Source organism: Anarhichas minor, unplaced genomic scaffold, assembly GCF_050575085.1.
Source record: "Anarhichas minor isolate MPS153535 unplaced genomic scaffold, ASM5057508v1 ptg000018l, whole genome shotgun sequence".
Lineage (NCBI taxonomy): Eukaryota > Metazoa > Chordata > Actinopteri > Perciformes > Anarhichadidae > Anarhichas > Anarhichas minor.
The window spans coordinates 9,113,352-9,127,937 of NW_027466464.1; the positions used below are offsets into that span (position 1 = coordinate 9,113,352).

Here is a 14,586-nt window from a genome sequence, read left to right on the forward strand (position 1 = left end):
CTTAAGACCCCCCCCCTTTAAATACACACACACACACACACACTCACACACACATGCATCCGTCCTGCTTTAGAGGACCTCTGAGACCTCTGCCAACACACACACACACACAAGGGCGTCAACATGCACGCTGCCCCCCCCCCCCCCCCACACACTTCGCCCTCGGGCAGTTTTAACCCTTCTAAAGTCGACGTGATGCTTTTGTCTCGAGCCGTTATTACATCTGACACTGCTGCTCCAGGCTCTGGGAATTCAGGCTACCCCATGAAAAGAAAGAAAAGAACAATAATGTATTTCCAGGAACAGCCAAAAGACCAAATAGTTATACTTACAGAAACAAAGACAAGGATAATTTATCTCCAAAACAAATAGAATAATCAAAGGTTCCTGCTCTGTAAAGTACACATGTTCATGAGACTACAGTGAAAGTAATACATCAGACTTTTTCCATATTTTCTCTCGATGTCGGAGCGCCCCAGTCAAAAAGAAACTATGTCCGGGACCGGCAATTTACTGCCCGATTGGTTTACAGGTTTCTTGCAGTGTAAGCACGAGCTCCAACTTGAGGTCGTATTGAGTTTTTGGCGGTTTTCTTGGATCTGCACGGCAACAGTGTTTTACTTTAAACCAAAAAAAAACTAACTTGGGGTGTATTTCAAAAAGCAGGAGTCCATAATTGTCCAGATTAAAAAGCAAGAAATAAAATGTTGCGAAGGTGTCGATAAAAATAAGTTTTAAAGTCTGTTCTTGCTTATTCAGCATTTCAATCCAGGCTTAGAACATATAATTGATTTGATGGGTAGAGTTATTTTTGCATTTATAGATGAGCCACATCAGCTCTATACTGTAAGTGGAATTCAAGACTTCAGTCAACAGTCATCATTAGTGTCACTGAAAGATCAATACTATACATATGAGCTGTGTGTGTGTGTGTGTGTCATTAACAGAGATGCACTTATACAGCTCTTTCTCCGATCCCTTTTTGTTTTTTACAAATTCTGTAAACCTCACGGCCCTTTTTTTTTTTTTAATCCTCTCTGATAGGTTGCCAGACAACGATCTGGCTCTTTGATTGGAGCAGCCACATTTAAAAGCCTGATGGGGATTGGCTGCTGCTGCTGCTGGAAGTTTGCTTCCTGTTTCCAGCCTTAAGGGACCGTTGACCGTGTTGGATCAACCTGAACACACACGCACACACACACACACACACACACACACACTCCTGGACATCCACCGTTTTGGCATGATTGCAGCTTCCTGATTGCCGTCTTGTAAATCAAACCTGCTCCTGCACACACACACACACACACACACACACACACCAAGCCGGGCGCTCGCCTTCCGTGCGGCGTGGACGCCCACCCGACCGACCTGTCAGCGATGACATCACACAGTCACCAAGGTGAGATCTACGTCGGTACATTCATCTTCGTGTTTCTTTAGTCTGTCAGACCGCGGCTCGCTAAGACGCAATAAAACATTTTAATCTGGCTTTATGACTGTTAATTGGCTTGATTCAATATGAATGAGCTCCAGAGGGACGAGAGAACAAGTCCATCACCGGGCTCATTAGGAGAGTCTACCCTCCTCTTTGACACCCAATCAAAGCTCAGTTTAGGAGCTCGTGTTGCAGCGAGCTGATGAATTATTCGGCGAGCAGCTGGCAGATGAAGAGGTCCGCTCCCTGCCCCGGCCGCCGTGGTACCTGACGGTGTCGACCGTGTTTACTTTGTACACCTGGGAGTGTGTGCGCGGTATAAATACCACAGCCGAGGTATAACCAGCGAACGAGCTGCAGCCTCGGCCCTCCAACATCTGAGCACACTACGGAGTACGCCGAGCACATGTGTGCACATGTGTTCGTTCTCTAAGATGCAGAGAAGGCGCCTCACTCTCCCTGTGAGGGCCAATCTCATTGCATTGTTAAATCAACCTCGGATTAGCGCGGCTCAACCGTCGTCATTAGACGAGCCATCCTGGTCCCTTAACGCCTTCGCTCGTCTCCTCTTCACACAGGGCTGAAAAAATGAACGCCCTGCTTATCCTAAAACCCCACCGCCTGCCTGTCACGCGTGTTCGCTCACCTCTCACCAAAAAAAAATAAAAAATAGCGGCGACTCTTCTGTGAATCCGGGAGAGACGACTCATACCAGCAGCTGCCGTTTCTCACTGTCTTGTTTGCCTCTGAAAAAGCCTTCAGAGGAGACCGCCTCGGTCCTCAGGGTGCTGCCACGCGTGGGCGTCAATTTGAGGTGTTGCTTCTCCTGAATGACAGCTTAGAGACACACTTGTTGGATGCCGGTGCACACAGAGAGAGAGAGAGAGAGAGAGAGAGACAGTCAAAGATATGAAATGTGAATAAATGTGCAACACTGTGGCGCTTGTCAGGCTGCCTGAAGGGATATTTTCAGAAGTGAGAATGAGCAGGGTCAGTTGTCTGTTCTGTTTAAAGAGATGCATCCATTTGATTTGTCTGGTATAATTGTTCTTTTGAGGAAAAAAGATGTAAGGAAATTGATCCCGCCGCTTCAGGTCGCATCGGGGTTGTCCGCCGACGACATCTTTTTTTTAATGAGCGTCATTAAACAACGTTGGCTTTGTTCTCGGGGTGAACAACGAGACTTTTTAGATCCGCGGCTCTGTTTCACTTCCGTTTGCGATCCGAAGCTGCCAACTTTTTTTTTTTTCCTGAGGTTGCTTCACACTTATTTCCAATCATGTACCAGGCCTCAAAGTAAATCCCTGTGTGTGTGTGTGTGTGTGTGTGTGTGTGTGTGTGTGTGTGTGTCGGAAAAAGTGAAACGTAAAACGCAGAACAAAAGGGGGTCAGGGGTGTCTTTTTGCGGGCATTTCAGCAGACATGCTGGAGTGTTTGCACAGGAGCGATTGCTCTGTGTACCGAGAGCTTTGGCACATTAGCCGGAGACATTCGTTTTACACTTGTGCTTAGCAATGAGCTAACGCGTTGAGCATGCGGCATCTGTAAATGTCACGCTCATGGATGAATCGCTACTGATAAGCAGCTAAGCCGAATATGGAGAATATAGAATATAAAAAGATGGTCCTTACTCATCCCTCACGTTGGTGTGTCAGCACCATTATAGGCGGGGTGATGAGTGGAGGCCTCCTCAGGTGGGGAATGCCACTCGCTGGCAACGATTTGGTTTTATTTTTAGTCAGAAGTGCGCCGTCTTTCCAGGAAAGTCTGCAGTGTTTACCACTGGAGCAAGAACTGGGTGTGCACATGAGTCATCTACACACACACACACACACACACACACACACATTCCTGCAAGTAATTATTAATGAATGAGAGGCTTGAACTTTAAATTGTTTTCTGCAAATATGTAAAATGAGCTCATTCCACCAAGATCCACTATCAAAAGCCGGTATGCATCAGGATACAAAGTGTTCAGATTAGATTTCTGCTGCTTTATTGTGCACGGTGTATGTGTGGGTGTATGTGTGTGTGTGTGTGGGCGTGAGCGCCTTTTACGGCTCTGAAACGGTGAACTTGACACGGTGCTCCCTTCCTCGAAGGCTAGGCGATATCTAAGTTACAAGCGCAGCCGTTTCTAGGTTTATACAGCCTGGGAACACAACAGGAATGGTGTAGGAGACGCTATAGTGGAGATTAGATGTGTGATCATTGATTCAAGAGAACTGTGGTGGAGTCATAGATACAAACGCTGATTGTTGTGACTGTGAGACTACAGACGGAAAGCTTCATTTTCACTAATATGTTCATGTTTCTCCCTTTGTGAGAGTAATTTGGCGGCCCATCTTCGGGTCTCACCCCGTGCATTTGATAAACACCGCAGCACAGTACGGATCTCTGGATGCCTATAAATCCATGTTATGGATTTTCTTTTTATTAGACCTGCCAGATACTATTAACGCGGCAGCAGCGGCACGGAGATTTAAGGAACTCACTCGAAGACTGGAAGATCACTGGCTTGTACTGGCTGGTAGACGGAGGGGGAAAAAAAAGAAAAGTGAATGAGAAACACTTTCCCTTCCCCCCAGGAAGAGAAAAGTGATGAAGGTGTCCTTGAGCAAGACACATAATTCCTAACTGGTCCAGAAGAGTTCGGCTGTGGTTCCTCTGAGCTATAAAACTGTGAAAAAGTAGGTTTAAAATACAGTGAAAAGTACTTTGTCAAGGCCAAAGTGTGTGATGGTTCATGCATTAAAATGTGCATTTCTCTCATCGCGTGCCCTTTTTCATCCTCTTATCCAAACGCACGCAATCGCTCATCGCGCTGCTCAAATCCTGGGGTGATGGGGTTAAAAGTTTTCGCTGCAATAAAGAGGGCCCGGCTTATCCCTGCGTCTATTTTTAGAAACACACACACACACACACACACACACACACACACACACACACACACACACACATGATATGCGCATGTGCACGCATGGCGAACAAACAATCATTATATTGGGTCTCCCGGGCTGATTCTCCTCTTCACGACTGAGCGGTTCGTTGCGCGGGGACGACACAAAGCGGCGGTCAGTGCGATGCGAGGCACGAGGGTTATTCCGAGCCTCGTTGTCACGTTTTGTCTGCCGTCCGTTCGTGCTGACACGTTTTGTTTCTCTCCTGCAGAAGCAGATTTCACAAAAACATTTGTGGCAGATTGCAGAAAATGCACCTCGGCGGCGCGTTCCCACCCTTGGTGAACCCGGTGAACAGAGGCTGCTGCCAGCCAGACAGTTTCTCCAGTCCTCTCCCATGTGCCACCAACTTGGCGGAACATGACAAACAGTCCATCCCAGAACAAACCCCCTACATGCACAAGCTCTGCTTTGTCCTTGTGCAAATGGGGGCGCAGCACCCGTCTCATCCCGCCACACCCATCCCCCTCCAACAACAAACCATCGTGGCCTTTAGACGGGGTTTATGAGCGGGGAACATTAGAAAAGCTCTGTTTTTAATTGGTACTGGGACAGAGACAGCGGATAGGGAACATGAGCTAATGAAAGGAACGGGACGCGTCTTTGGTCCCAGCCGAGAAACGGGACACACTGTGTTCTGCCAACGAGCTGTCGGCTGCAATTACGGTTTACACTGCCCCCTCGGAGCCCTGTCCTTGCCTTTCGACATGGCGCGCCACAGTGCCAAACACCAAAATACCAAATATGAAATGTTTCACCTGTTACTCTGTGTGGATAGTAGCTGCGGAGCATCTCACACACCATTCCCATGCATTACCGCCGTTTTCCTCGACTCTCCCAGCGTGAACTGAGGGTCGGAGGTTCACACAGGGGTCACCCATGCTCTGTTATCGGGCGCCGTGACGTCAGCCGGTTGCCCTCGGGGAAGCAAATTTGCGACCCAGAGGGGGAAAAAAAGTCTCTTCAAGGAGAGAGCGTGTTTGATTAATCGTATTGTTCCTGTCGGGTTCACCTTGCTCGCCGGAGTCACCCTGGACGAAGCAGCCAGAAACGGAAGTGCGCTGAATGTAATGAGGCCGGAGCATCCTTCCTCCCTTCCTCCCCGCCACGGTGGCACAGACAGACATCTCATTTCTCCCACACAACAAAGGCCTCTGTCAACATGGAGCATGCAGGCCGGAGTGGACGCCCCCCCCCCAACCATGTCTCTCTCTGCTGTCACAAAACTACATTCAGCAATGCAGCAGACGGAGAGCTCCAGCGTTTAGCCCAGCGCTCCTGCATCGCTCCCCCCGATCATAACACGCGTGTTTTCAGCGAGCGGTAGCTGCATTAGCTCGAGCCGACTGACTCCCTGCCCGAGGCTCGCCGAGGCTATTTATAGCTCCCTGTCTCCCGATGCTTGCCCGGTGGGACCAAGAGGAGAGGAGGATGGAGAGAAAGAGAGCGAGGAGGGGGGGGGGGGCTGCTGGGTAACTAGGCTACATTCAGGATTGATGGACCCCGTTGCCAAGGCATAGGGCACTTCTCTGCAAGTGTGTGGCGGTTGTGTTTGTTGCTCTCCCCCCCCCCCCCCGACTCACTGATGTGTGTGTTTGTACACACCTGCGCTGCCTCCACGTGCGTCTCAGGTTTCAACTGTGCGGTCCGGACTGAAAGCTTATACGCCGTTTGTCTAACCGCAGACAAAAGACGCCCCCCCCCCAATCCCCCACACTTAAGTTGGAGATGCAAAGCATGCAACCAGCAATTTTGCGCAAAAAAAAACCCAGCGTAGAATTACTCCCAAGCCACAGGTGTCATCACACATTTACATTGCAAAACCCGGCAGCGTGTGTTTCATTTGAATGTAGAGATATCAACTGTCATTGGTGTGTTTGTTTTGGGGGAGGTAGAGACGTGACCACCCGTTTGTTTTTTTGACATTTACGTGTACGAGGCTGCAGATTTGACCTGTCTCGTTTACATTTTTTTTATTTATTACGTCAGGCAGCAATATCTGGCAGCGATTAAGGGGATTAAGGGGAATAAAAGTGCGTTGACATTCGTGTGAACAGGACCAACCGTGATGAGTCCACACCCAAGTCCTCAGAGGGATTGGTGCATCATGGGTGCAGCCATTCATGCAAGGTGGTGCGAGACGGAACACGCACACAATCAGCGCACGACGCATCCTCCAGCTTCATGGCTAATTAAGTGTGTGTGTGTGTGTGTGTGTGTGTGTGTGCGTGCCAGTCTGGTCCAGAGAGAATTCCAGAAATAGATCATGCACAGTGAGACGCTCGCCTGTTTCCCTCTCTTTTATTCCTCCAAAGGGATTTTACATGGGTTTTCATCTCCCATCCAAAGGAATAATTGCATGTTTGAGCGCCTCAGATGTCTTCCAGCCTTGTGCTCATAATATATATATATGTGTGTGTGTGTGTGTGTATATATGGATCAGGTGCTCATGTTTACTAAAAATACATGCACATATAGAGAGTGTGTGTCAGTAGTCATAGATTAGTGTGCAGCCCTGATGCATGTCAATTCCATCCTCTCCCCTCTCCTCCCCTTTTTCGTTGTTTTTCCTCCTCCTCATCCTCACCACCTCCCTCTCCTCTCTCTCCCCTCCTTACCTCTGTCTTCCCCCTCTCCCCCGATGCGTCCTCCTCCTCCTCCTCCCCTCTCTGTCTCTCTGCTTTTTATAGCCATGTCTTCCCAGGGCTCGGCAGCTACAAAAGCCTTTTCATGTTGCCACTATAATTACAGCCTACACACACACACGCACACACACGGACACGCATGCATAAGCACACAGACACAGGAGACCGGCAACAGCAGTGTGTCTTTTGTGTCTGCATGTGTGTGTGTGCGCGTTGGGGGTGTGCGTTCTCCGCATGTGCTGTTATACACAAAAGGGTGAGCTATTTTTACCTCTCTCCCCTCCCTCCCTCCCTCCCTCCTATCGTCTCCCCCCCCCCCCTTCATCCCTCTCCGCTGCTGCTGCCAGCCACATTTGCTATGCTGAGCACAGGCAGTATCAGTCGAGCCCCACCATCCCTCCTCTCTCGCGCACCGAACTCACACACCAGCACGCGGGGGGCTGATGACGGCTGCTCCCACGGCATCCCCCTCAGATTTTTCGGGCTTATTTTAGAGCACCTCGCCCATTCACAGCGCGCTCTCTTCAGCCGGTCATGCGTCGGGCAGTCGCTCAGGTGGCGGTAGCCGCGGCGTGGCGTGCGCTCGCAGCTCTGCAGATGACCTGAAGCCCGCGCGCTCGGACCGCGGCTTCAACCGCCTGAATTAGCACGTTTTTGTCGCGGGAGAAGCTCGCCTCGATGTTGCGGACCATATTTGAAGCGGAGTGTGCTCTCTCTCCCACAGAGGGGATCCTGGGGAAGGAGCAGCCGCTGGAGGTTCTGAAGACGTCGGCGCTCAACCACATCCCAACAGGTTGGACACTGTGTGTGTGTGCGTCTGTGTGTGTGTGTGTGTGTGCATGAGCTTCTGTAAACCAAAGACAGTGTGTGTGTGTGTGTGTGTGTGTGTGCACACTACGTGATTTCAATATTAACCACATCCTGTGCAACTTTGCATGCATAGGTGCTTGTTCCTAGAATGTGTCTGATTTCCATTCAGTTTTTTTAATAATGAAAGTGTCCTCACTCTAAACACCACCTGTTCTCTGTGACATTCACAGACATGTTTTTTCCTAATTGCCAGTGGATTACAATAAGTCCCAAGAAGAGTCCACGCTGACTCCTGTACGCTTGATTTATGCAGTGCCATTTTGTTGAATGGAAGTGCAGCCGCCTGAATGTTGGCGCTCCGCTTGTGAGCTGAAACGCCTCGAGAGGAATGGCCGGCAAAGATATACAGCAAAACAAAAACAAGTAAATTGTGAATATCTTGGTGATGTGTTTGCAAAAGTCCCCGAAGGCACGGAGATAGTCCCAAAACAAATCAGAGCTTGGACTGAAAAAACAATATATATAATAGGTGAAAATAAGCTCCTCTCTCCAAATCCCCATCTGCTGCAAGCATTCTGTCTCCTTTGCGGGAAGTCAAAAACATCACAAAGTGTTGCACTGTATTTACAAGAGCTTCCTCCACCTCCAGTCCACGCGAACAGTGTGGAAGAGGAGGCAGCAGAGACGGAGCTGTGTGTGGAGTACACAAATGAAAGGGGCACAGATGGAGATGAGGTAATCTGAAGGAGAAATGAGTCTGAGGTAATATATGCATAATGCATTATCTGATTCCATAATGAGGACGTGCTTTTCATTCATCACCACAGAGAACATGGTTTTGATAAAAAAATAATGGATTTAGTAGGTTGGTGCTCTTTAGCTCCGTGTTTCTACGATGCCACAGAGCAGCAGGAAGCAGGAAGCTGCTGTTCAACACTCAGCCTGGTCTGTTGCTTTGGAGGAACAAACAGAAAACAACTTCTTCCTCACTTTGACCCAAAGTATCCTTTCTTTCTGAGGCCTCGCACGCTCTCTCTCATGTTGTTGTTGGGGTTGTGTTCTGCGCGCCTCCGGCGAGGCTGATAAAATATTGAAATTCACTGGAGTGACTTCATCAGATATTCTCCAAATCTGTTGTCTTGGATACAGAGCTGACGGGGGGGGGGGGGGCATGACCCCCGACTGTTTGGATGTGCACCTGTCTAAGAGCGCTCACGCTGCTTCCTCGTAGGGAATGTGCAATAAAAGTCTCGCACGCTTTGACGTGAATGCAAAAGACGCGTTTCTTTTGGGATGCAAAGCGTCGGTCGCTGCACCTGCCGGGAGCTTCACGGCCTCAAAGGCAAACACCCGAGTTTGGGAATAACTGTGCCCGCGATGCGTCGGACCATTACCTTGACCTGAAGACTGTTGAACTGGTGCTGAAAACAGCGACAGGAAATGAACAGAGGGGTGGTACATGGTCTGAATTCTTCACCAGTCTGCATGGATTGAAGACTGGACTACGGGACTCGAGCATATACAGTGTAAATACTCACCTGGACCTGTTCCTGCACGCCCTACACCTCACCCTTCACACGTGCCTCGCATCCACCCGTCTCCTCCCCGTCAGGCGCTGCAGACCGCCCGCGCGACGTCACCGAAAGGGCCGCGACAAGTCGGAGCTCGCTTTCTCGGCAGAGCGAGACTCGCCCTCCCTGCCCCGCTCCCCCCGCCCTGTCAGCGTTCTGTCTCGCTTTTTTTTAAGAGGTCACGGTGATCACAATCGGCCTTTTGCTGCGAGCTCACAGCCAGGGTTATCAATCTCCGAGAGTTTGCATGGAGGCGAAACTCTGAGAGAGAGAGAGAGAGAGAGAAAGTAACGTAGGCGGATGTTCACGCAACCCACCCTCAGAGACCAATCAGTGAGCCGACCGCAGCTATTTTCCACCATCAACAGATGTGCTACTTGTTGCCTCTCATCCCACCCTGCTGCTAAATTCACTGTGAAACCCTGTGCAGAACATCTCCTCTTCTTTGTCATCTTCTTTGCGTGCTTTAAAAAACGGCTCGGCTCAGCGTGACGTCTATTAAGCCTAACGAGCGTGGAGCTCAGGCAGTCGGACCGCGGGATGTACGCTCGCCGAACCGAGCCTCCGAATCAAAAGAGACGCCAGGCCCTTCTGCATTGTCTGGTATAAATAGATCTGCAATTGGAGCCAGAAGAGTTGTGGAGTGCGCCGGAGGGGCTGTAAACAGATTGTGATCTGTTGCGGGGAGATGGAGGGGAGAAAGGTGGGAGGGAGCGGGGCCGGAGGACAGGTCACGAAAGAGGGGGGGGGGGGAGTGAGGAGAGGAGCCTGCTGTGAGGGAACGAGGTCAAGGAGTAAAGGTTCGGCTGAGGGAAGAAAAAGCTGTCAGAGTGGAATAAAAAAACAGAGCGGTGGAGGGATGCTGAGTGGAGATATCCCCCCCCCCCCCTCATGCCTCAAATGTGCTCCATATCAAACTGAAGGAAACTTTTGAGCGCTCAAAGGAAAGGAGCGAACAGAAAGTACCTGCTCTTGTCAAACTGGTGTTGCCTCATGCGTGTTACCAGGCAGTTTAGTGTGTGTTGTGTGTGTGTGTGTGTGTTTGGACCTTTGAAGGAGCCCAAACTGCAACTGTGGAGCCTTTTATTGAGCTAGACCTGTTACAGCTCTGCTGATTCATCCCGTAATTATATTCTTGATTGCTTTATTAATTGTTTGGTCAAAAAATGTGTCTCATTTTAGCTGAGCCATCGATTGCTGAAGGTTTTCTTGAAATATTTGCAGCTAGAGATGTGCACTCGTAAACGTTTGCATGAAGGACTTTACTCCGGAGGTTTAGTTTAGCTCGTAAAATATAGAAACATGAAGAAAGTAAATGATAAAAAGCATGCAAATTCACCAAGTCTGCAGACAATAATCATGTGAAAAGAAAAGAAACACACACGTGTAAAAACACACATGCATGCACACACGTTTGTGAACAAAATAAGAGACCTGTACAATAAAGACTACAGTAGCAGACACAATAACAAACAGTTATCTAACACTAATCCCTAATTTTTTTTATGATCCTCCATCTTGTGGCTTTATTTGTTTGGGAAATGTTTGCAAATTCCAGGCCAGGAATTTGAGTACTGGGTATTAAAACCACATGGTTATTATGGGAGGGGGGGGGGGGGCAAAGGACACGTGCAGCTGAATGGGACGCCTGCTTAGGAGAAGGAGGCAGGAGATATTTGATGCACTACAACCGGCGTGGAGGGTTTTCCTTTGCCTTAGAAGCTAGGGAAGCAGGTCGAGCAGGGGGGGGGGTGGGGGGGGGGGGGGAGGAGAGAGAGAGAGAGTGCTGTGTGTGTGTATGTGTGTGTGTGAGACGTTGGTTCCTGGAAAAGCAGAGGGCTGCAGAATAAACAGGCTGCATGCCTGAGACTGCCCTGTGATGTCACCACTGGGCGAGAGAGAGAGAGAGAGACGCCCATCGGGTTTGAACGAGGAGCAAAAAGTGACGGAGGTGGAGAGCAGGAGGGGAAGTCGGATGAGCAGGAAAGGGAGCGAGCTGTCATTCGCCGTAACAGACTGAGGGAGGTGCAGTGATAAGGAGGAGAGGGGAGGCTGCTGAGAAGAGGAGGAGGAGGAGGAGGAGGAGGAGTAGAGCACTGATGGGTACGTTTAACCACAGAGACGCCGTACAAGGTGCGTCTGCGGCGCCATCAACCCTCGCGTGAGGCTGTTTGGGTTGTGTCGGGGACTCAATGCCCGGGGAGGAACATTTTGTCCCGGGACGGTGTGTGTGTGTGTGTGCATGAGTTATGGATTTGCACGAGCCAAGATTGGAAACCTTTGACAAGTGCAGCTTTCTGTCACAATCACGTCGTCCTTTCCTTCTCTCCTTTTCCATCAAACGATCGGCTTCCTCTTCGACTTGCTAAAACTACTCTTAGATAAGAAAAGAACGGACGAAAAAAAGAGGAAGTCAGCAGTCATAGTGCGTGTTTACCTTTGACGTCAGCTTGAAACTGACCCTGAAGACTTAATACGGAGTCCTTGCTGCTTTCAGCCCACAGCAGGACTCACACTGCAGAGTGACTCATACGGATCCAGGTCAGAAATCGAAATGTCTCCATAAATAAGAAGTTTTCTATAATTTGTGGCGTTATTTTCAGATCTCTCTTTTCACCTTGTGGTGCAGGGGATGATTCACGATAGGAGTCGGTCTTCGCTAACGAGCTCGCTCTCTCCTTCTCGTCTCATCAACTGCCAAACTTGAAACCGCCGTCGCCTCGAAAGTGAGCAAGGGGCCGGAGAACAGCCAGAAAGCGAGGGCGTCGCTGCATTTAATTAAAGATTTGGGCACCTTGTTAGTCAGATTCACAAATGGCAAAACACTCCAGAGCTCCTTTTTCCTGGAAGGAGACTAATAGTGGAAGAAAAGAAGGGAGACTAAATGAAAGAAGGCGTCTTAAGACGGGGAAATGTTGTTGTCACCCCCCCCCCCCCCCCCCCCCCACCCCACATGACGGCAGCCCTCCAGGACCCGTTGCATGTTGTTACTCTGTCCAAGGATTGGGTTCAAGTGCGACAACATGAAAGTAATCCGGAGCAATCCCTCCGGGTTTGAGGCATAAGTGTCAGTTTGCCGCTGGACAATGCCCGCTGTGTGTCTTCTCATGTTTGTTTGGTCGATGCCAGCGACGGCGTGTTTGCCTCTTTATTAACACAAAGTTCCAGGCAAGTATCTCTGGCTCTCGCCGCGCTCTCTGCAAACATGTAGGTAAATAATCGGCCAATCGACTCCTATTTATTCACATTTACTGGGGAGGAAGCGGCGTGATTGGAGGCCTTCCTGTGCACTGATTTGTGGGCGGCCGGCCCCGGCTCGAGGTCCGCACCTCTCCGGGTCAATGCAACCTTTTGTCAGGTGTCGACTGCAGCATCAGTCATGTGTTTATTTATTATTTATTTTTCCTTCATCGCTACAGATGTGACGCTTTATTGATCCCCAGAAGAACCCTTATGCTGTCAATTAAAAGCATATTTAGAATAAATGTGATTTGTAGCTTCACAGTGTTTTGGTTAGCGCTGTACGATCGCATCTCTGTGCCAACTCCCGTCTGTCTCCCCCCCCCCCCTGCAGTGGACATCAACTCGGCGCTGCCCCTGCGTCTCCCTCCGGCCGCCATCCCCATGGACCTGCGCGTGGACCACCATCACCACCACCAGCAGCAGCAGCAGCAGCAGCAGCAGCAGGTGTCCTCGCTCTCCCCGCCCGGTCAGCAGTCGTGCCAGGCCGGCGGGGGCGTGCGCGAGCAGCAGCTGCAGCAGGAGCTGCTGACCCTGAAGCAGAAGCAGCAGATCCAGCGGCAGATCCTCATCGCCGAGTTCCAGCGGCAGCACGAGCAGCTGTCCCGCCAGCACGAGGTCCAGCTCCAGGAACACATTATGGTATGTCGTTTACATTTCACACCACTTTCTGCTGCTATCCGCCTCCTCAAAGGCGGAGTATTGAGTTAATTTCGTTCGCTTCCCCTTCAGAGACGGTCGACGGCGACACGAGGACGCGCTGAGATCCAGAAAACGTGCATTAAATAATACTTAAGAGCAGGTGTTTGGCTCCTTCAGTGGAGAGGATTTGCTTCTCAGAACCTGACGGCGCTTTGAGGCAGACGTCGTATCGTAGTGACCTGGAAATACAAAGTGAATCTAGACCAGCACGCCCACACGGCGGAGCTCTAATACGCCCGGGGCCCCCCGAGAGCGCCGGAGAGCTCCTGTGGGGCTTACATGTCATGTAAAAATATTCCAGTGTTTGTTCTTTTGTAGAATATTACTGCTCGTAATATGAATTGCAAAGATTCGGCTTCTTTTCTTCAGGACAGGGCAGGAGATTAGATCGCAGTGTGCAGGATCACTTTAGTTTGAGGGGAATGGTTTTAATTCCTCACGTGCAACTTGGTTCATACTTGACGTCTTTCTTTGATTCCTTTATTGTCTTTCCTTCTTTCCTTTTCTCCTTCCTTACTGTCTCCCTGTATTCCTTCTTTCCTCTCCTCCTTCCTCACAGCTTTCTCCTCTCTTCCTCTCCCTTCTTTCCTGTCTCCTTTCCTGTCTCATCTTCCATCTCCTGTCACCCTTCTTATCTTTCCTACTGCCATCTTCTCTTCCTTCCTTTTATTGTGTCTCCCTCGCTTTCCTGTTTCTTTCCTTCCTGACTTCCTCTTGTCCTCCTTTCCACTCACCCTTCCTTTCTCTTTAGTTGCTCTCTTTGTCCTTTTCCTCTTTTCTCTCCTAAATGAATCTCCTTCCTCTCTCCCTTCATTTCTTCCTTCTTCCTCATAAAAAAATCCTTTAGCAGATGCTTCAGGCACACTTCACATTGCCCTCCTCCCCCGCAGGTCAGCAGTATTTATGGACCACAGTATCTACTGTGCTTGCTCCTCTTGTTGAGTCCCGTCTGTTGGGTCGTCCTGTGACACTGAGGGATGAGGGCCGTCTGGCCTGTGGTGGTGGGGGGGCTCGGGGGGGGGGGGCTGCAGGACCACTCGGGTGGAGGCCAGTGACGCACAGCCTGAGCAGGGAGGCCCGGCCTCAATCAGCCCCATTCACTGGCCCTGTGGACACACACACACACACACACACACACACACACACACACACACACAGGCATTAAAACATACACATCCTCTCAAATGTCAGCAAACACACTCACACGATGCCCGGTTTGC

The 14,586-nt window shown here is 50.0% G+C and overlaps 1 protein-coding gene across 5 annotated transcripts in view; it reads left to right on the plus strand.

Annotated features, from left to right (window-relative positions):
- The window catches only part of LOC142952588 (histone deacetylase 4-like), a 35,144-nt gene that overhangs the window by 1,391 nt on the left and 19,167 nt on the right, over positions 1-14,586 (plus strand). For 4 of the 5 annotated variants that reach the window (XM_076094395.1, XM_076094394.1, XM_076094396.1 and 1 more), the window contains exons 2-4: positions 1,045-1,402; positions 7,768-7,836; positions 12,999-13,306. In XM_076094395.1, the coding sequence (XP_075950510.1) occupies positions 1,381-1,402; positions 7,768-7,836; positions 12,999-13,306 (399 nt within the window). In that variant the 5' untranslated portion in view covers positions 1,045-1,380. Of the gene's footprint in view, positions 1-1,044; positions 1,403-7,706; positions 7,837-12,998; positions 13,307-14,586 lie in introns of those variants that run through there. The other variant, XM_076094397.1, reaches the window with a different exon arrangement.